This window comes from Strix uralensis, chromosome 8, assembly GCF_047716275.1.
Source record: "Strix uralensis isolate ZFMK-TIS-50842 chromosome 8, bStrUra1, whole genome shotgun sequence".
Lineage (NCBI taxonomy): Eukaryota > Metazoa > Chordata > Aves > Strigiformes > Strigidae > Strix > Strix uralensis.
This window is the reverse complement of record NC_133979.1, coordinates 26,155,399-26,177,927: the sequence shown is the minus strand read 5'-3', so window position 1 is coordinate 26,177,927 and position 22,529 is coordinate 26,155,399. Positions and strand designations below refer to the sequence as shown.

The 22,529-nt window shown below is 35.4% G+C and overlaps 1 protein-coding gene across 4 annotated transcripts in view; it reads right to left on the bottom strand.

Annotated features, from left to right (window-relative positions):
- KCNT2 (potassium sodium-activated channel subfamily T member 2) overlaps window positions 1–22,529 on the bottom strand; it is a 151,142-nt gene that overhangs the window by 59,001 nt on the left and 69,612 nt on the right. For all 4 annotated transcript variants that reach the window (XM_074877225.1, XM_074877226.1, XM_074877227.1 and 1 more), the window contains 4 exons: window positions 13,779–13,959; window positions 11,464–11,628; window positions 9,760–9,896; window positions 5,523–5,586 (listed from right to left, as the gene is read on the bottom strand). In XM_074877225.1, coding sequence (XP_074733326.1) covers window positions 5,523–5,586; window positions 9,760–9,896; window positions 11,464–11,628; window positions 13,779–13,959 — 547 coding nt within the window. The remainder of the gene's footprint in view (window positions 1–5,522; window positions 5,587–9,759; window positions 9,897–11,463; window positions 11,629–13,778; window positions 13,960–22,529) is intronic.

Genomic DNA, 22,529 nt, shown 5'->3' with positions numbered 1-22,529 from the left:
TTCTTATCAGTTTCATAGATGTAGGATTGCTGTGCCCATTCAAGAGATTTCAGAACTTGGATGTACCCTGCTATGAGCTTTCCTTGTATACAGTCACTTTTTCTTCACTTTTTCTATAGCACATGATAACTTACCCTCTTTAGGGTGGTGGGGTTTTTTTGTATTTAGGATTTTCTGCTGTTTTGTCTTAAGGGAATTAAATGCCAGCACACATAGCAAATGGATGGGTAATGGGATAGATGGCAGTCACACAGATATACTACAGGAGGAGTAAGAGGTTTGGGAGAGGATTTGGGACAGATTTGAAAAACCTGTGTTGTTGAAGATGTTACCTAACCTTTTTATGCAAAAAGTGTCAGGGAAACACATTCAGAATCACTTGCAGTGATGGTGTGGCTTCATTGCACGGGGTTTGACATTACCAGTTTCCTCCCTTTCTTTCCCTAGCAATCATTCACAGACCACATTGGCTTGCAAAAGTGGTGAGAAAAGGCTGTTTCCTGTATGTAACATGCATAGAAATATAGCTTATATTCAATGAAATTTAGGTGAATTATTTTTTTCATTCTTGACTATTGCATACATGAGCTAAGATTAAATTTACTGTGATAAACCAAAGCTGTACCAGTAAATACAATTTTGGCTGTACATTTCAGACTAAGTTTACTCTTCCTCTTCTCAATGTTAGGGGTTTTTTTTGTTTGTTTGGTTGGTTGGTTTTTTTTGTTTTTTAATTATTTTGTCTGAAAAGCCTGGTTTTGTCAGGAGGTGCAAGAATTGTTAAAAATAAGAATGAAGAATGCTTATTAGAATGACACCATTTTATTAGAAAAAACAAACAAACCTGGACCCATAAAAGTGAGTGTTGTAAAACTAGAAGTATGAATCTGACCATAAAATATTTTTAGATAATTGTATAGGAAAGGGAAGGACTCCTTAAAATTAAAATCTCTTGATGATTATTTGGCACGTTTGCAGTTTTAACACTAAAGTATGTACTGCTTTCCATTTGCTAACTCCTTTGAAGAAGCAGTCTACAAATATGTAATATATATAAAATGGTTACTTAAATGCCCTATATAGCTTCACAAGATCAACTCAGTGTGTATGAATTGTTAATGTAATAACCTTGCATTATGGTTTCATTTTCTCTCTTTTTGCTTGGTATATACATGTGTTTGTTTACAAAAGCTGGTTATTTGGGTTTCCGTGTTTTTTTCACTTGGTTACTCTCCCAAATTCCACTCTGGAGAAGCGCTCCAGTGGAGAGAAATGAAAAGACAGGTAAGCACTTGAAATGATCTCTTAGATTCAGTCTCTTCATATAGTATTGGTGTCTCTCTGTTTTACATATGTAGCAATTTCTATACTATATTGCAGTCACTTTAAAAAATGTTCACATTTCTCCCAAGTAAAAAGGAGGTATATATGTACATACCATAAACAGAGATAACTGAAACAAAATTATGTTTCTATTCACATTACAAAATATATGCTTATTTGGGAGATGAGGGAAAAATACATTCTCTTTTGTGTGCTTTCCACACAATGAATTGCAGTCAGTGATTAAAATTTACCACTGACACCGATGGTGATTAATATAGAGGTGATATTTAAGTTCACGTATCAAAAGGTTTAAGTTTTAAAGTGGGTGTAACAGGAATTTGTCATCAGAACTCAAAACAAGACCTTGATTTAATATACATTTTAAAATAGTTCTCTTAATTTTTTTCTTGCCACACACAACTTGATAAATTAGCTATATCTTCCTATTCAATGCATTGATCTTGTGATGTTATTAAGGCAGTGTAACTTAGATTACCAGTATAGTAGTATCATGCAATTTGATTAACAGAAGGGGAAAAAAAGAAGGTGCAAGCTTGAATTCAACCATCCTTGAATATTCAGAAAGCGTCATAACAAAGCTGTCAGCAGCAGAACTGGACTTTCATATATTTATATAGCCTATTAATGACTTATCTATAGGATAATTCAAAAGAGACTTCTCTTCCCACCCCTCCTTGGGTTAAAGCAGCACATGTACTGTTTTCACGCACCTTAGTTTTGTGGCACAACTTGATGTAGGCAGCCCATTGAAGTCACTGGCTAACTTTGTGGTGTGACACAGACTACTTTTCTATACCCACCAATCAAAAAAAAAAAATTGTCATCCAGACTTAAGTACAATTTGAACTCTCCTTAAGAGTTGCATACTCCAGAAGTGAAACAGATGTCTGTCCTGCTTGCTACAGCAGATGAGCAGCTTACATCTTGGTCTGAGATGTCAAAATAGCATTTGATAGAATAAAATTTGGCAGAGATTTGCCTTACCAGAGAAGAGAGTTTCTGGTAGAAGACTGGAAAACTGACAAATTCTTGGTCTGACTGTTGGAAGTTCCTACTCCTCCAAGTGAAAAAGGAAGCAACTGACAATTTTTATGAAGTAACTGCATGTCACCTGTTATTGTACTTTTCTTCTGAGCTATAGCTGAGATCCATGGATCACAAGCAACATGGACGTTGGCACTAAAACTTATTAACTAACGAAATAGCAAGTAATGAACAGCCAGTGGTATCCATGGCAAATGAGTATATCCTCTGCTGAGGACTGTAGCTGAGGAGATAAAAACCCTCATGGACTTGGAAAAATCACATGAGTAACAACAGCCATTCTGGTCAGGAATCTCCTCAATGCATCTGTTAACTTTTTTTTTGACAGCTGTCAGATGTAGGAGAGGATCCAAGGCACTCCTAACAGTGTGTCAGCTTCTCAAGCATGGCAGGGGGAAAAATTAGTTGTAAAGATTGGTTTTAGGATGACAACTGAACTTCCTTCAGCCCAGTGACAAACTAACATTAGGTACGATGTTACTGAAGTACTTATTAGTGACTAGAGCTGGAACAGTGCACGAAATTAAATCCATTTCATCTCAAAGCTCTAGGGGGCAGTAAAATAAAATTTAAAAAAAAAAAAAAAAAAGAAAATTGTCCTGTTTTCTACTTGCAGTATAAATAATTGCATTCCCTGACTGTCACTGACCTGACCCTGACATCGACCCTGACTGTCACTGCTACAGTTGAGGTACTGCGCCATTATGACTAGGCAGCCACTCACCCAACAGTATATTCTGTCCCGAAGGAAGGCAACAGGATTGTGTCTTTGGTAAGATTTGCCTGTTTGTATGCTCCAAATACAATGATAAATGAGATTTGATAATAGTCTGTACTGGAAGCTGAAATGTGCCAGGTGCCATTTTGGTATTTGCTGGGGCACTGCCCCTGAGGGCAGAAAGGCTGCCTGGAGAGAGTTGTAGCTGGCCACGACTCTGAAACCAAAACTAGATAGTGCTGGCCAGAACAGATGGAAGTTCCATGAGCTCCATGTAGAGTCTGTCCTGTAGGACAGTTCAGCAGGGTTGAAAATTGTCCTTTCTTTGTATAAATTCTGGAGAGGTTATGAGCAGAGATGGACAGCTTACCTCCTGTGTTGGAGCAGCTGTCCTTAAAGCCCCATAAACCTACCAAGTGCAATGTAAATCACATGCTCTGCTTGTATGGGATTTCTCATTTCTAACCATTTTACAACTGTCAAGTATATTTTGTGAAATGAGATGTTGTAGCTGATTTAGTCTGAACTTCATGGCTAATTTAGGAAAGGCAGTTTGGCTTTTTGATATTTTTCAGTCTCACAGAAGTTCCCAGTATTTTCCCAGGTATTTGCAAGAACTGTTGCTTGTTCTTATCCTTAAATACCCTAGCACCTCTGTCACTTCCAAACAGTATACTTGCCTTACTTGACTACTCCAGGAGTACTTGCTGCCAATTCAGTGACTTCTGCTAGTGTGTTTTGAGGAGTCTATTGCTGATTAATCAAATTTCAAAGCTCTTAGAGTTCAGTAAGTTTTAATATTATAAGTAGGAGCACAGATTTATGTCTCGGGGAGTTCCATGGCTTTCTGCAAGTGGATGGGTCCAGCTGATACTCTACAAAAAATAAAGTTATTGTTGATAAAATTTGCTTCTGGGGGCTGATTTGCCTAGCAAGGAAATAATCCTTTCTTCTTGCTAGCTGCAGCTTATGTTGCTTGTTTAGTTCTTTCTTCTCTGATAAGCCATATGTGCAGGTATGGAAACAACTAAATTTTGATGGCAGATGAAGTAATTGTAGCAAGTGATAGAGAATATGTTAAAAAAATACTATATATATATAATGCAAAGCCCTTACTTCCCATGTTTTACTCTATCTATTTTTAACATTTAGAAAAATAATTGCTATTTCTTATAATGTAGCAGCAAACCAGTATTTTTTAATTGAGATAGCTTAAAGCATAACTACTGAATTATAAAGACTAGTTTGATCTTGTTAGGCAATTTGTAAGCATCTTAATTTAACTTTGTGAGTATTCAGACTTACTCTGATCTTCCTTTGGAGTTCAAGATTGGACTGAAGTGTGCAATAATTTAGCATGAAGCTCATGGTAAAAAGTTTAAAGTTGTGTTCATAAATCCTTCCTCAGTGGACTTTTTTCCTGGATATTTGTGATCAGCAGGTAATTTAATTAGTTTGAAGAGTTCTAGATTTATCCTTTTATCACAGCTATGTTGAGCAGAGGCTTGTATTAGCAGTGTTCCTTTGTGGACAGTAACTTACCTGACTGTAAATAACTAGTAGCATGGGTAGAACGACAGTTACTTATTCAAAGAATCTTGCCTTTTTTCACATTTAAAATTGGCCAATATGAAAAATGATCAAATACTCTCAGATATATTGCTTATTTGGTATTAGTCACTAATTTATAAAGTTGAATTCAATCTTTTCTTTGTTAGTAGCAAACTTTCAACACTTCAATAGTTCTGAATGGAAATGCCAGTCAGTTGACACAAATCTCTTTTCCGATTTAATAAATATAGTTCTTTGAATTAGGTATCTAGAGCAAACACTGATCTTAGTCCAGATAGTTTGAATAAAAGTTTTTTGACAGAGTACTACCCTTTGGAGTGATTAATGACCCAAGTATCAATACATCTATAACATGCCATGATAGTGTTTATATGGTATTCTGCCATTGTTCCATAGAAAAGGAGAGAACTCATAATTGTTTTGAAAATACTGTATTCTTACAGTACTGTTAAAATTTTTTTAAAGTCCTGTAAGAATGTATAAATTCTTACCTTTTTTAGAAAAAAGTTCAATGTATAACTAAAATGTGCTGTGAAATACTAACTTCTTTGGTAGGTAGGTCATGTAATTTATTTTCTGAAAAAGCAGTAGATATGTTATGTGAAACGAGCCATTAGATCACGTTTCATAAATTTGTGGAATCCTGGCCTTATAGAATCCAACAGAAACCTTTTCATTATCTTAACTGAGACAAGAAGTTCATTCCACATACAAAATCTCTGTGCAAATCAGCTGATTTTAATCTGTTCACAGAATAAGTCTCAGTCCCTGAGAGGAAATAAGGGCAGTAACAGAATAAACAGCATGCACATTCATTTTTAGTTGTATCTTCAAAACTTACAGCTGCTGTCCGGTCCACCTCGCAGCGGCTACTCAGAATGAAACAAGCTTCAGCGTCATCCATTCTAGAAGAAGGGAGACAAGCTTGTTACATACCAACAAAATACTTACGTTGACTTGTGTTTCACAGTTTATAGTCTTGTATGCTTATAGAAACAGAATACTGAGAAAGTTTAGTCTATCTGTTCTCATGCGTTATCTGCATGTCAGCAGCAGTCACCCTGTGTACTAACTCATGGTGTACCAGTACTTCTTGACTTGGTTCTGGGAAACTTTCTTTCCCTGTGCCAAAGTAACAAAATCAGAGTGACCTCAAACATACTTTATTTGCAAAATAAATATTTATCTGCCATGAGTATAAAAGGTGAATAAATAGCACCAGTCTGCATAGAGTGTAAGGGTATGATGTACAAGGTATTATTGATAAGAATGAACGAGAGGGGGCAGGTAACTTAATATGGACTTGTCTTGCCTAATGATAGCAAAAAGATGGCTAGATGTAGTAGAATAATGCATTTGGGATAAGTAACAACCATTTCAGTGTATGTATGCATTAAATGAATTAACTATTTTCAGTTAATGGTCTCTTTGAGAACTTTTAATGCCCAATTGTTCTCTAGTGGGTACAACTGATCTTGTAATAAAAAGAGCAGTGGTGGAAGGGCAGAGAAAAACTGACTGAAGGTTTCATCCAAGTTTGCTTTTCCTCTCTTGCCTCAGATCTAGATAACCTTCTCCAGTGAATCCTACTTCACTTACGGATACATGGAAGTAAAGAAATAGGGACTTGGTTGACCTCCTTGGGAAGACAGGACTTTCTGGGTAAAGAGAAACAGGATGATCAGAATGGGTTTCCTAGGAAGGGGAAAAGTGAGATAGAAACTGGGGAGAATGAACAGTAAATTCACTGCTCATTACAGCAACTCCATTCTGGAGTCTGGAATGGGACCCGAGACCCCTAAACCTTTGGTTTCTCTGCTGCTAGAAAATGGAATTGGAGGTTGTTAGCAATAGTTTAGGCCGTTGGGACCCTAGGCTTAGACTGAGAGCCCATTCTTTTAGGTACTGTACAAACACAGAACAAAAAGACAGTCCTTGCCATATAAGCTCTAAGTGACATGACAAAGGACAATAAAAGTATATGTAAACATGGGAAACAGGAATAAAAGGTGTAACAATACCTGAATATAGAAATTATCATGGTAGAAAGTAGTCTTACTAGATATCAGAGCAGAGAACCAACTGAAGAGAGGATGTGAGGGAGAACACTGGGATTACTTTACAGATGTTTCTGAGAAATTCATCCTAGATTGAAGGGATGGCATGGGTGAAATCAGAATGGGACTTGTATGTTAATCTGTTGTGTGTGTGAAAGAGAACAGCATTATAGACTTATCAGAAGGTTACCTCTCAGTAAGAACTGGGAGTTGCAGGCTAAGTGAGAATAAGGGGTCACTCCTTGATGCAATAAAGAAGGGTAAGACAGGGAAGGACTGCAATGAGACAAAGTGACGTACTACATAAGTGTTATTTCCAGAGTGTTCTGAAACAAGGGTTCAGGGAGTTGACATATGTCAAGAACATAAATACAGTTTTAAGTCAGGCAAAAATGAGCGCCTGTGTGAGAAAACACTTGAAATGGAAAAATCATTATAACAAAGGCAAATCAATATATTCAAAATAGTAATGTCAAATGCAGCTGATGTGGAGAAGAAGGGAGGACAGGAGGCCACTTCTGAGTGCTGATTAGGAAGAAACCATGGGAGCTATGTAAGTAGTTTCAGCTAAGCATGGGAGCAGAATTGGGAAGATAAGGTCTTTAAAGAAGTTGTAAGGAAGAAAATTCAGTGAAATTAAGATGAGATTTTGATGAGAGCTGATGAGGTAGCTGGGATTGACAGTATATATAGATGATTTCATACAGAAATGAAACATCATGTAAACACATTCACCTTTGTCCCCACCGTTTTTTTGTAACTTCCTGAATCACTTCAGCCACAGTTGACAAGGATAATAACCTCAGATTAACATCTATGTCATGAATTTAGACAACAGAAACACTAATAGCATCTGTATTAAAAACATTTATTAGAACCCAGAGTATCCTTATGACAGAAGTGTTATTAAAGTCCTAACAACTGAAAAAGCTTTGTCAATTACACTGTTTTTATGTGCTAGAAAACTGAATCTGAGACAAAAAACCCCAATAGTTCCACTGCTTGAGGATGACAGAAATTAAAGGGACTTTATATATTGAAGAGAAATTTGTGAAAGGAGGAAGTATAAGGTAAAGAAAAAGAGTGGACATGAAGAGGATTAAGATTTGTGATGGTTCACTGAAGTGGAAGGAGAGAGAGAAAAAATATTTGAGGTCATGACAAAACATGGGAGAAAGCTGTAGGGGAATGAAATCAAGCATGGTAGTGTTACTCACTTTCTAGTGCTAGTCTGCATGGAGAATGAGAGCTGTTTTAATCAGTTGCTGTGTTGTTTCAAATGCTAAAGTAGCTATAAAGGTTCCTGCCATGCTGAACAATATCAGTATCAGTGTGATACCTCATGACAGATTTCTTTCTGTTTTCTTGTTAAAGCTGGGCACATGAACACTGTTCAGAAAATACCAAAAATTTGAAAAGTGAAGCTTCAAAGATAGGAAGCAAGAATGAATATCATTTTTGTAAAGTCAAATTGTGTACTAGGGTATATAAAGAAAAATACAGTCTTTAGTTAACTGCCTATTTACTACTTATGCAGCCAGCTAACTTTTGGTATTCCTTTACTTTTTGGTGTGACCTTTATCATGTTATTTTGACATTGCATTTCATGTATAATATATGTATAAATTTTGGTAATGAGACACTTGTTGCTGGTAACCATTACTTTATTTATTAGAAGAAGTTTGCCATGTGTCTTGTTATCTTCTCAGTACATTATGTTCTCATTAAAAAGAAATACAGCAAACGTCTTAGGTACTGGGTTATATTTCATATTAAATATTCTATTAAATTCCCACTACACTTCTTCCCTCAGGAGAGGTTGAAAATTATTCTGTGACAGGTACATTCAATTACATGTTTGCAGGAAAAAGCACAGTTCCACAGTTGACTACCTCCAGGTTATTATAAGTGAAATTCAAGATTATCTTTATGGAACGGCCTAATGTTTCTTCTAATGTGTAGAACAAATGCCAGCTAAATCCCGACATGAATTCCTTCCTCAAATCAGCAAGAAAGCAAAAAAAGGAACCTCTTTAAAAGAAAACTCCTAATCCTGAAAAAAGCTTTATTGTATTTTCAAATTTTAAACAGATATGGTTGTTTTTTTCAGTGGCAGAAATCTGAGAAGATAACACTGCTTTCTAGAATTCTCAGAGATTAGACTCTTGGAAGTAACTCCCCTAGGGTAGAAAAGGCTGAATGATACAAATACTCAGATAGGTATTGGCTTAATTTTTAAATCTGTATTAGTTGCTGAATAAATTATTATAAAGAGCAATGCAGATGAGTTATATCAGTTATTTGTTAAGAATCACCTTTCTCTTTGGAGAGATTAAAGAGACGATCCTCCTACATGAATTCCGGTGTAAATTCCTTCATACCTTCAAGTGATTGAGTACTTGGAGGGGGTGGGGGGTGGTGTGTTTGAGGAACTGTGTTTGACTGATGTGTTTTGATTAATGTCATTCATTATTAACTGGGAGAGAGGAATTTTTAGAAGTGGTGGAAGTATGTGGTAAGAGAAAGGCCTTGAAAGAAGAGTACATGGAGGTATAGTAAGGTAGTTGCTTATACTACCAGGCTGAACTTAGGAAGAAAACATATCTGTGCAATGGGTTCAAAGGGGGATAATTATTTTTGTTTACTTTTTTCCCCTTCAGTTGGTCAGGAGAACTACCATCACATTTACCATCTTTGCTCAAGGAACAGAAACAAATTCTAGCATTACTGGCAGTTTTGGAATTTTCTGTGCTGCTTTTTTAGAAGAAACAACAGGCACTCTGTTTCAATACCTTTAAAATTGAGACAGAAAAGACAGTGAAGAGAAATTTGGTCAAATGAAAGCTTAAAAATATTTGTTCCTTGAAAAATTTCAGATATTAAGAAAAATTATATCAAAGAGCCTTGCTTTCTAAATACACATGCTTTCCTTCAAACACAGTTTCTGTTGTTTGTCAAACTTACTTATCAACAGTATAAGTTAAACAAAATTAAAAAACAAATTGGTCAATATTTGCCTACTTAGCTCTCAGCAGGTCTTGATCTTTTAGTGCTGAGCCTTGCAGATAGATAACTCTTTGGGACCACATTGGGATTTGTAACACCCTTCGGACCTGAGCATCCATCTCAGTAGGACACAAAATAACGACATAATAGTCCTGTCAAAAACATAAGGGGGAATAGTCATGTTATTTTTTTGTTAACATTTATTATTGCTAGATAATGAGTCAACAGAGACTCAGGATGTCAAAAATGTCTCTGATATTTCTCAAATTTAATTGACAAAAGTTATTTGCATACTTGTGTTTAAAATATTGAATTATTTAGTAAATATGACTGGGCAGTGGTCAACTGCTCACAAAAGACTCCTGGGTGGCAACTGAAGTCCATTTAGAAACATTTTTGTTTCCATATAAGCATAATTTCTTTTCAGAGACAACTTACATTTCTGTCATTCTAGCTGGAAAATGCAGGAAGTTTTCAACAATCAAAATGAAACTGTTTTCCCCAAAAATTTTTCCTTTACATTAACAGGTAGATCTAAACTCTGTTTCCTGTTCTACAGACAGTTCTTGTTAGGAAAAGTAAGGTTGTTCTGAAGCACACATGTGTGTACGTAAGAAATGGAGAGATAAATGGAATGTGAGAGGAGAGACTGAGAGTGTAGGACAGGTTTGTCATAGAACTCTTCCTTAGCACTGGCAGACTTTTGCAGAAAGCTTAGTGAATTGGATCCAGTGCATCATTTGTATCCTTCAGAGTCCCATTTCAACTGTGAAGGGAATGTATATAAGCTCTTTTAGGCTACGTAAGTAGTATTAGGACTTTTCTTCTTTGTCTCCAGTGTATCACAGAGCCCGACTTTCTTTAGACTAGTTAACTAAATTTTGGATTTCAATTTTTTCAATCCTTGCATCTATAAAGAACTGTATTTCTTTGTGCATTTGCTTATGCCTCTTATTACCTAATTCTTTTGGGGAATATTTTGGATTTGGGATTTGTCAAATTGCTGCTCAGCAATTTGAAAATTGTATTTTTGTGATTTTTTGCACTAGTTAATGAAGCACAGTACCACAGGTAACTTAGTAAAAGACATAGAGAAGATTTAGGAAAATAAATGGTCTGTAACAAAGCCAATGATAATGAATTCAAATTGCTATCTCATATAAATAAGCTTTTATATGATCAAAACAAGTCATATGACATGTTTTCATTAGCTAGAAAATATACATACACTAAGAAAATCTCGTGTGTAATCTTTCAAAGTCTTTGTCCTTTAAAGTATGTCTATTTATTTCTTTATTTCAACAATTACAAAAGGATCTAATCTTCCTAACACTGGCAAATAACAAAGCAAAATGAGAAAACCAAAAGATGCTTTGACTTGTGAGAAGTTTTGGATCCAGTCCCAAAACAACGGGAAAAATTAATTTGAGTAGTTTTCATTTATTTTCTATTTTGGGGTGGAATGTAAGGAATTTGCAAGGAAATATCTGTTTCTAAAAGGACTGGCATAATTCAACAAGACAGTAATTCTATCTATTTAGTCTATTTACTTCAATTTAAAATGAATGTCTCCACACTGTATCTCAGCTTCTTATTGCACTTATAGATTCCCAATTCAGTCAGCTATTTCTAAATTCAGTTTTACAAATTAAAGACCCTTTCACAAGGCTATCTGCAAAAAATCAGTGATTTGTTTTCTTTTTTTTTCACTCTAAGTACCTGCAATCTGGGGTGAGCATAGAATTCATTTAAGAAATCCATAAGTAAGTCAATCTTCAGAGAGCTAACACACAGCACAACATGTTTTTCCGTCTGAGCTCTGTGTCGACTGTAGTTACCACCAGACTTTTGTCTCTCCATCCACAAATATGCCAGCTGTTCAAACTGCAAGAGACAGTAATTGTCAGTGAAATACAGACAAGTAGACATGCAGTACAATGGCATCATGACTTAACAACGTTGCCTTGTTCATCTCATGCCTCTATGAAGAGCTGCCCTTAGTCCACAACGTCTTTTTGTTTGTAAAAAGTTCACTAGTATGTGTGTGAGATGAATAATAGAGTGACTGAAAGACATGGCAGTAGAGCCAGTCTCTACCACACACAAATAGCAGGGTAAATCCATTAAAATATCATGAGATTACAGTAAATCTCAAGATTTTAGAAAAGAATGAAAGCTATACCTTGTTTCCTTTATGTATTTTGTACCTCTGAGCTCTCTTTTTCCAGTGCCATATGACATAAATGCTTCCCTCAAATGAAAGGTTAAATTTTCACACACTTAAGTGTATACTGTGAGTATAGATACTCAGACAGAAGCACCATTTTACTTAGGTTGGGCAATAACTCTTCTCAGAGACTTTATAATGTTCTGAAGGTGACCTTCTATATATACTGTCTTATCTGTCTTATAAATTTAGAGACAACTTAAAATACACAGCAGCTGTTAATACAGCAAATTTGCCTTTGTCAGCAGAACAATATATACAGGCTAACAGTAAACATTGCTCTACCAGTCCAAATCCTTTAGACTAAAGAGAATACTGCAACAATCAACATACAAACACCATTTTAAAGCTTCTTGTAAGTAATATGTGTTTAATACTGAGCTTGATTTGACCATATATCTGTGATAGCTGCTTTTTCTCATTCACATTCAACTGATGGAGAGACTGAATCGAGAATAATAACTGATTTCATATCATAGCAGGACAAAAGCTCAGGAGAGAATGTCTCCCACATTCTGTGTATGGAAAACTATATGAAGCCCCATTATCACTACAAAGCTGTAAAATAAAGTAGCTAATAATAGGTAAATTTATGTGAAAGGGCAGTAGATTCCAGGTTATTTACTGGTAATGCAGAGCACTTATGCCTGAAGTGTATATCAGAACTACCTGAAAGATTAAATTTATATTTCCTAGGATATTCCAAATTTCTTAAACAAAGCATATTTTAGTTTTCACTAGAATATATATTTTGCTAAATATCCACTGAGTGGCAATATAATTGTGTTAGTGCATATGTCTGTGTATGCAGACATTAAGTATTTGGCTATAATTAACATGTTCAAATAATTTCAGGAAAATTAATGCTGAAAGCTTGAGCTTTCAGCCTCCCAAGGTTTCTGTGCTGTCTGCTCACAGTGAGCTTTAGTTCACTGTCAAAGAAGCAGAGTCTGGAAACTATGGCTGTGTGAATAACTTTGGAGCTTCATGGTCTAGCAGGTCTACTCTAAGCTTTGATAAGCATGCACAATGTCTCCCCACATCCCCTTTTTGTGTCACATCATCCGGGTGATCACCAAGTGTGGAACAATTAACATCTTGGCAGGGCTTCCCATTTAATCTCAGGGTTTCTGTCATCAAGCCTCACCTAATGAGCTGGGAAATGTTTGGTACAAATTTAATGAAACTGATTGACTCCTTGAAATACTTGGGTTTTCATAAATCAGCCTTTTCCCTTTGAAACTGTTAGAAGTCCTAAACTTAAATAGGCATCAAAAATTCCTAACTGTGCTGTTGGCTCTGTGTGTGCGTGTACGGACATACACAGCTGTGAACCCAATTTGCTTGAGTTGCAGGTTTAATGAGATTTTTTTTCAAGTTAGCACTGAGCTGTAAGAGTAAGAGAGGAAGTGGAGAGAACCAAGATTAGAAACAGGGAGAGCCTGCAGAGGAAATGCTATACTCATAAAGAAAGTGCTGGCTACTGTTGTTTTTTTTTAAATTGCTCCCTTAATAACAAACCCATATCTCAGGATGAAGGAAGGGCTCTGTGGTACATGACAGGAACAGAAAGCTTTCACCAGGACTTGGAAACTGTTATTAGTGCTCTGTTTTTTAGTACAAATCTACACTACAGGAGAACTGACAAAGGAAAAAGGAAGAAAATACCCCAAGAGTGTAGGAGGTATAGAAGATGGTTATTTTTTCTGACAGTTTATATGCAGTAATAATTGTAACAATAAATTACTTCAATTATTATTCTTTTGTTTTAAAAACAATTCTAAAGAGAAAAAAAATCCACATTTACCTGTATGGGCAACACCACAAGAGCAACACAGATCATAATGACAACAAGCAGCTTTGAAGGCCATATCTTGGGCGTAACATCCCCAAAGCCCACAGTGGAAAATGTCACTATGCAGAAATAAAGGGAGTCAAAGAGAGTCAACCTGTTTCCTGCTCGTTCCAGATGCTGAATTCCACAAATACTATGTAGAAAAGAATGAATAAAGACATGAAAAATAAAAACTGTACTTAGGGTCAGTTCAAGTTTGATGATTATATGTGCAGAGAACTATTTTTTTTCAGAATTCATAAATTGCTTAGCAAAGACATTTTTTCAAAGAAGAGTAAAAATTAGTATCAAAGCAAAATGTGTTATTAATACAATTTTCAGATGTCATTTGTAATAAAAGAAACTCATTTTTTGATTATTTCAATATAAGACTCACAACTTTGTTGCTAGGTTTTGCTTAGTGGTTGTTGTGAGGGAGAGGTGGTATATAGAACATGATAGATTGATGCAATTCCTTTCTAAACCAGAACGAAACAGATGGTATATAGTTGCCACCATTCAGAATTTTTTATAAACATCTTTTAACTTTTTCAGGGCGAGTTTGCTGGTATGGCCAAGAAAATGTACATACTGCTTTCTTTAAATCTATTGCTCTTCATGGTGGTCTCTATCTCTTTCTGCGGTAAGAGTTACTAGCATGAACTAGTTATGAGAGTACGGGTTACATACTAGAAGGATAACGTTGGTACAAATGGGTACTGACTGTCTAGAATAAGCTGAATGTGAGAATTGCAGGCTATCGAACTGTCCAAGGAATTAAGTGTCCCAGGTCAGCCTTCAGGTAGAAAGTGGAAGATGCCAACTGGTATGATGATTCTGCTTGCTAAAGGTACAGAATAGAAATGTTAAGGCTTGGTTGTCTTTGATAGCAGAATGAAAGAAGTTCATTCCTTCCAGTCTTACATTCCTGTGAACAAGTAAATAGTAGCCCAATTTAACTGTTAATTATTTCTCTTGTAATCGACATGATATGCTTTTCATTTTGAGAAGCAGTAGCAGAATCTGTCCACAGGCCTTACTGCTATTTCATATGTTGCAGATTTTAAAAATATTTCACTTTGAAAAAATATACAATAATAAAGAACTTCCCAAGTTTAAAATATGATCTTCTCTAATACAGTAGAATTATTTTGATCAGTTCAGGCTTTTAAATTATATTCACCTATACGAAGAAAATCAATGTGTGAACCACTCTGAATAGTGGGTTTTTTCCCCTTGGAATTAGCAAAATTATTTCTCCTCAGAGAATTAGAGAAATAATTGATAAATAATATTGTATTCCTTAGTAATTATTCTACAACATACCAAAGCTGATTTCTTCATATATGGTATCCAGATGGTAATAGTCACTCATTAATATCTGCCATGGTAAGATCTTTGCATCACCAGGGAGACCCTGTGTTTATAACAGCTTTAGCAGTTGTTCTTCTGTTCTCTGTTCTGTTCTCCAAAAATAATTTAGCTGTGGGCAGTGGCATTTCCAGAACATATGGATCAAATTCCCAGTTTCCTTTTCACAGTTCTAGCATTTGTAGTTTTCACACATTTCAAAATGTTCTAAAAAGGGTGGGGGTTTTTTTCCCCGTTGTTTGCATAAGTTTCATACTTCAGTCAGAACTGATACTTTTATATTCCTATCCAATTTGTCCCACATTTTTTACTGGAGTTGTACTCTAGATCTTCCATAATTTCACTATGTTCCCAGTTTTTCTTTTTCTTTCTTTTTTTCTTTTTTTTTTGACAAAAAGGATAATTGTATTTTTGTCCCTGAAAATATTAACAGAAGGACTGTAAGGAATTATGCTAATGAAGCTTTCCTTTGGTCTCACATAAGGAAGTTTTTCAGCTAAATCCTTTTCCAATGTTAATTTGAAATAATGGAGAATACTGCAGAGGCATCCAAGTATGGAAAAAGAAGCTATTTAAATATCATTATTCACATAAGTTATATGTAATTTTAAAAGCAGAATTGTGATGGATTTTTAATTCTTCATTGTTATTATTCCTGATCACCTTAGTCCATATTCTTCTTTTTAGTTATCTTTTGTGGGTACATCTCTAAAACACATAACCTTGACTTTAGGAATGAAGGTCACAAGGGCCAGGAAAGCAGCAATTACACAGAGCCAGTGATGTGGGTCCCACATAACAGGACTATTATACCACTCCACTAGGTGTGTTAAATATCTGCAGATGGGTTTGTATTGAAGCATAATGCATGATCCTATCATTGGCAGAAATGTATTTTTCCTGATGCTGGCGCCTATGAAATTGCTTGGTGTTTGTATATGCAAAAGGGTCAGTTTTACTCTTTGTATATGGTAGGGTGGATAAATTTGGTACCCTAGGTTTTTTTTTACATTTTCAAGGAATGAGAATTATTTCTTTACTTGTTGTTCTTTTTGTAAAACCTTAAAAAAAAAAAATTAAGTTTGCTGGTAGGAAAACTCAAGTCTTGAGGAAGGAGATATTTTCTTTATTATTATTACTCTTCATGAGCTTTCCATAGCCAGCCCACCCAAACATACTTTAGCTTAACTGAAATAAATTAATATATCATGAACCATTTCAGCCTTTTCTAAGTGAACTGTAAAATTCCCATTGAATTTAGTGAGACCAAGATTTCATTTTATCAGCTGTACTCCCTTGTAGTCCTATATCTTCCCATTTCTTGCAGCCATCAAAATAATTTTGTGCCTGATCCAAAATGTTGTGGATTCAAGCTGTTGCTCATTGAACTCAGTGAGCATGAGCCAGAGCTTCTCAAATTTTGTTAACAATATTAAAGTCAGTAAGACACAGGAGCTATTTCCTCTTTGCTGAAGCAGAAATTCAGCTCTTCTAACAACTTGTTGGACAAATTTCTTTCCTCAAAATTACAAAAAGTAAAGATAGTAACATGAAATCTCTGAAGATTAGTCATGTTTAGTTTAGGTATCATTTGAACTTTTGAGAGTTCAATCTTCGTTTTACTGGAAGGTTTCTTTCTAATTCCAGGAATCTTTGTTTGTTTGAGTATTTTATGTGCCAAAACTAACTACTGTTTGTAAATAACATCTCCACGTGTAGTACAGAAATAAATACTGTAGAGTGAAATAACCCCATAGACTAAAATAACCTGGCAAGTATTGTACATTGTCTATCCTTATTTATAATCAATTTTTTATAATCTATTTTATATCAGCTTGTATTTTCATTTGTCAGTGTTGTCATATATGTCTGATTTCTACAGTTTTATTTTTACTTTTAGAGAAAATTATTGTTTACAGGTACAACCTCTTGAGGTCTAAAATAATGCACCAGAGGCTGAAGCCAAAAGTTGGAGATGCTTAGGTGTCTTCAGGATTAGGTAGCAACTAACAGCATTGTTTTCTTTGGACTTTAATTTTGAGCTTCAACTTGTATAATTACTTTGTTGTGTTTTAAGTACCTAGCTACAGAGACTAGCTAATGAATATGTTGAAATCAATGGGGATTAATTTTGTCGGATTCAGTGAGATTCTGTGGCTCAGTGCTTATATACTACAGAAGTTACATCTGAACTAACTCACAAATATAGTAATTCTGCATATTAAGTAAGTGTTCCCAGTAGTTTCGCACACCCAAAACTCTTTAAAGTTTCCACATATCCCACCACAGAATGGTGATATCAGAACAAATTACAAATTAAATTATGATTATTTGATTGTTCTGTACTGCCAATTGCTGTTTGTATTATTTTAAAATTTTCTGATGCTACTGTCACAGATCTTTTTTTTTCTTTATGAGAAAAACTGAAACGAATCATCAGTCAGCAAACTTATTGATAGACCATCAACTATAGCAAATACCTATAGGTAAAATTAAAATACAGTGAAATACTGAAGAAGACCATTTTAATTTTCCAGAAAATACACGGGCAGGCATTTGAGACATATTTTACCACTACAATGGCTGTAACTATCCACTTAAGAAAATGAAGATTTGGAGGAGTTCATTCAAAATGTTTAAAGAAACTTCCTCAATCTTTACACCAAAATAAAATGTGGCTAAAGAACAGTTCATACTTCAGTCTCACTCTGGGAGGCATGCCTGAAATTGACAAAAGGTGCTCACTATTTGCCAAAGATATTAATATTAAGCTGGTGCCAGTCTTAAATCCTTGAAATGAAAGTGATGTTAGGACTAATGCTGTATCTGGACAATGCCCTGCTTTGTACCGAGGCAAACAGTTTTTCATACTCAAAGTTGTCTCTGTGGGGTGTTCTGTCTCCTCTAGCACACTGATGTAGAGCCAGTTTTGTCCTATATTTTAAAATTAGACATTATTAGAAAAGCAATTCTCAGTGCTTGTAGAATGAGTAGATATAGAATCATGAAACGCTCGATTTACACTTCACAGAAGTCTGTGTTGAATACTGACATAACTGGAGCGACATTAAAGTGGCTTTTTTTTTCATTCACTGTATCACATACATAATGGAACTACTGTATGTTGACTTCTGAATGATAATACATGTCTTCTAAATTTTAATTATCTTTTTCCTATGAGACACTATTGAGTTGTTTAGTCTGGTACTACAAAAGGTGAAGCTGTTGCTAGCCACTGTACCCATGACCTAAAAACCTAATGCTTTGTGACAGAACCTCTGATTCTTGTGTAAATAATGAAGAAGAGGCAAAGAAGAAGAGCAAGGGATGAACAGAAACTACAGCAAGTAAATGTGTGAAGAGACAATCAGAAAATACTCTGACCAATAATAAAATATCTATCCTGTCCAAACGCCCTGAAGCTGAGGTTTTAAGTTGCTGAAAACCACATGCTTCAATTTTTTCGAAGCCCTGTGATGCTTTCTCAGGTCTTTTATATAACCTGTTTTTTTTCTAAAAAGCAATTTTCCATAAACAGCATTAAAATAGGAAAAAAAAAACCAAACCACCCAAAAAAACCCCAAGTTTAAGTAGATGTGCAATTTCTGAAATGTTAAAATGGCAGAATCTGGTAGAATATGTTATGTATAAGATAGCAAATTTAAGAATTACAATGAGAAGTTCAAGTTTGCACCTTTCATTCCATACAGAAGGCTTTAAAGCTGTGGGAATAACTGAATTCCTGGACATAGAAATGATTAACTGCATACAACACAGTGAAAGGCATGAGGGAGAAATGCTGATTGGAAAGAACATGAAGGTTGTTATGTCTTTTAAGTCAAGTCAGTAGAGAAATATACTTGCTATTCGTAGTTGGTAGCAAATGATCCTACGGATGCAGTAGATCATGCTGAAATGTATTCACTGACAGGACCAAAAAAAGCTACTGCTGGACATTGTGGCTTCTTAATATTCAAGGACAAAATTAATGTTGTAACAACTATCACACGTATTTTTGCAACTCTAATGCCACTTCATCAGACAGTCCAATGTAAATCTTTCTATTTTTCCTGAATATTTTCTTTACAGAGACTGGCATATGTTCATACAACACTCTCCCCTTTTTTCAGAATCACAGTAGGAAAGGGAAAGACTCAGATAACTTCAACAGCCTTTGAATCAAGCTCTTCGGTTCTGTGGGACTTTGAATACAAGCTGAGGTAAGGGTGCAGAACTCTTTCTTTCACTACACAGTAATCCCACCATGTCAGAAATGAATTCTGAACTTCAGCTGGAAATTTCACCTTTTTCTGTATTCCAATTCTGTCTTTATCCTGAATGATGGTGTTTAAAGATATCATTATTGCTTACCCACATTATCTAATGTAAGCATCTTCCTTCCCCAAAGATCAGTATGTTATATGCAGCTAATGGGTGCAAAAGCTCAACTTATAAAAATAAACTTCCACTAGTAAGCCATGTGACTTCCCGAAAGCGCAGAACATCTTGTTAAGCAGAATAGGATATTATGAAATGACCAAGTGTATATAAATATTTGTTGAAACTGATTGAGAACCCTTCTACTCCTGCTGCTGCGTTTTGTGAAATGAGAAGTGGAGCTGCAATAACGCAGCTCTGGTCATTGAGACTGAACAAGTAGAGTCCCATTGTGGGCAGCATTCAGCTCAGTGTATTTCTATAAAAAGGTCTGTGCACACTTCAGTCTCTAAGTCCAAAGAACTATCTCTATTTTTGTATGTTTTCAGTCTGCCCCAGAGCTTTGATGGTAAACAAAGTAAATCTTGGCATTCCAACTTCAGTGCATCAATACTGTTGCAGCTAAGAGCCTGCTGGAGTCTGATGTTTTGAACTGCTCACCCAAGGAGTCAGTAACTATTCAGGAAATAGAATCATGCAGTCAGTACTTCAACCACCAGATACTCTTCACCTGCAGAGTGTTACAGAATTAGGAAATATTACATACCTATCCTTTCTCAGGAAGAATAATTAAGTCATCTATTTATAATATTCAGAAATTATATGTGTGGTGCTGGAAAATTCAAATGCAAACTTCTAATTTAATACACCTGATATGTTATGCTTTGGAACATCATGCTTAATGTTTTTTGCAATAGTTTTGAAACACTCTTAAGGGTGTAAGAGTTGTTATGCAAACCACCCACACTCCCCCAATCAAATTGAATTAACAATTAGAAGATTCATTATCCGAGTATTTGTTAAATGTGCATAAGAAGCAACTAACCCAGCATGTAGAATCAGAATAGGAACTGGAGACAGAGACATTGATTATGATCAGGTAATCGTATATTTCATTTCCTAGTGACAGAACACAGTCCACAGTTGTCCTCTTAGCATAAATAATAAAAAGTAAGAAAACTCCTTATAAATATGAAGAAAACCTAAAAAATGCAAACTAGCTCTAGGACTGTGTTTGGGTATCTGTCGGAACATAAGTTTGTTTTGAGGTAAGTCATGGAAAATTGTATTTCCAAAATTATATTTCCAGTTTCCAAAGCCTGGTATTGTACCACTACCACATAGAAGTTGTTTTATTGTGTAGTTGTCAGATTTTAAACATGCTAAACTTGGATTTTAATCATCAGATTTGTTAAAAAAACTTGAATCACAGAAGGTTGGCCAAGAGAAGCCAATAATAATAAGGAATTGGAAACTCAATCTTTTAAAACTCTGAGATCAGTTTATATCTACTATGGAAGCACCACTTTTAATCTTTCTTATTATTTGCTCCTTTTTGAAGGAAGTAATCATTATTGATTAGATTGCTACTGGAGATATGGAAGATCCAGCTTCATATTCATCCTCTATGACTGTGAATTCAAACCCATATCCTGTTTCTTTCCTCTTTATAATAGTGACGGAGAGAGATGGTAAGAAGAGGCAAAAAGATTCTCAAGTTGGATGGATAAAGTTTCCAAAAGGATTGACACAGAAAAAAATGGCCAATTGGATTAGGCAAAAGACTCCTCTAATTCAGTGTCCTGCTTCTACTGAGAGAAGTAACAGATTTTTAATGAAAGAATAAACAAAAACATTATGCAAAGATTCTCCCCTGAAATACTCTGCCTGTATTAAAAGAACTTGTAGTAATAATTCAGTGTGCATACCTTACTTGTGCTCAAGAGCAGGCTTTCTCTGATGGAAGGTGAATCAGCTCTGAGTACATCCTAGCCTAGGTACACTTCAGTCTCATTACAAACATTTATTTGTTGTAAACAAGCCTGCAGTTCCTGACCTTGAAGCATCCTCTCTAATATTTACATACCTTCTGTACCAAAGCTGTCTACATTAAGAGTGTTTCCAGATCTCACTGAAACGTGTTATATCTTTCAATGCCTGCAAAATCCAAGAGGCCAGTATTCCTTTATGGCAGCTTATTAGATTTATGCAGCGGCTTGTGTGCATCTGTATTGGTAGAACACCTTAGCTTCGGTCTATTCAGATAGTTTATCCACATCGTATCTAGTTTAATAAATTTTTGATTCCCATATAAGTTAGGCCATGGAATTAAATACCTGTCTAGGAGAAGAGCTGATTCAATACAGTTTTACAAATGCTCAAGACAGGATTAGTCTTAGATGATTTACAACCTTACAGCTGTTACAGTATTATGATATAGTCTACAAGCTACCAACAACTGATTTTGTTCACTTTCAACCTAACTCAAGTCATAGCATATTTTAATGACAAATAGATTTATTTTTAAGTATTTGATTTATCTTAGACTGAAAATCCAACTTCTCCTTTCCTAGTTCCTCCCTTTTAGGACAAGCTTTTTTGGAACAGGAGTTTTGAATTTTCTTCCTAGTTTTTCTTCAGTTCTGGTGCTGAAAATTCTCTCCTTATCAGATTTTGCCTTTTCATTTGATTCCCAAGGATATTCATATAATGGATCTTCCTTACACTTCCATCCATTTTTACATCTCCTCGACAGCCTCTCATTTGTTTGCAGCTTAAGTGCAACTCTTTTTTGTGGCTGTCATTGCTGCTATTAAAACAACTGCTTCAGGACAAGCCAAATGGCCTTCCTCCAGCTGCAAAATTTTCTTGTTAATAACACCATAAACAAAAAATAATTTCTCAGAAATTTACAGATAAGTAATATTCAGGAAGAATGGTCTTTCTTGCAGTGCTTATTCTGCTGTGAAACAGACCAGTAGTAAATACAGGGTGGAGTGGTCTAAAGCCTGCAAGTGATTCACAGCAGATACCACTTGTCTTATCCACCTTAACCATAGACATGAGGGGTGCAGGCCTTTGGAAAGCACACATGAAATTTTCTTTTCCAGCTTAGGTTTCCATAAAACATATATT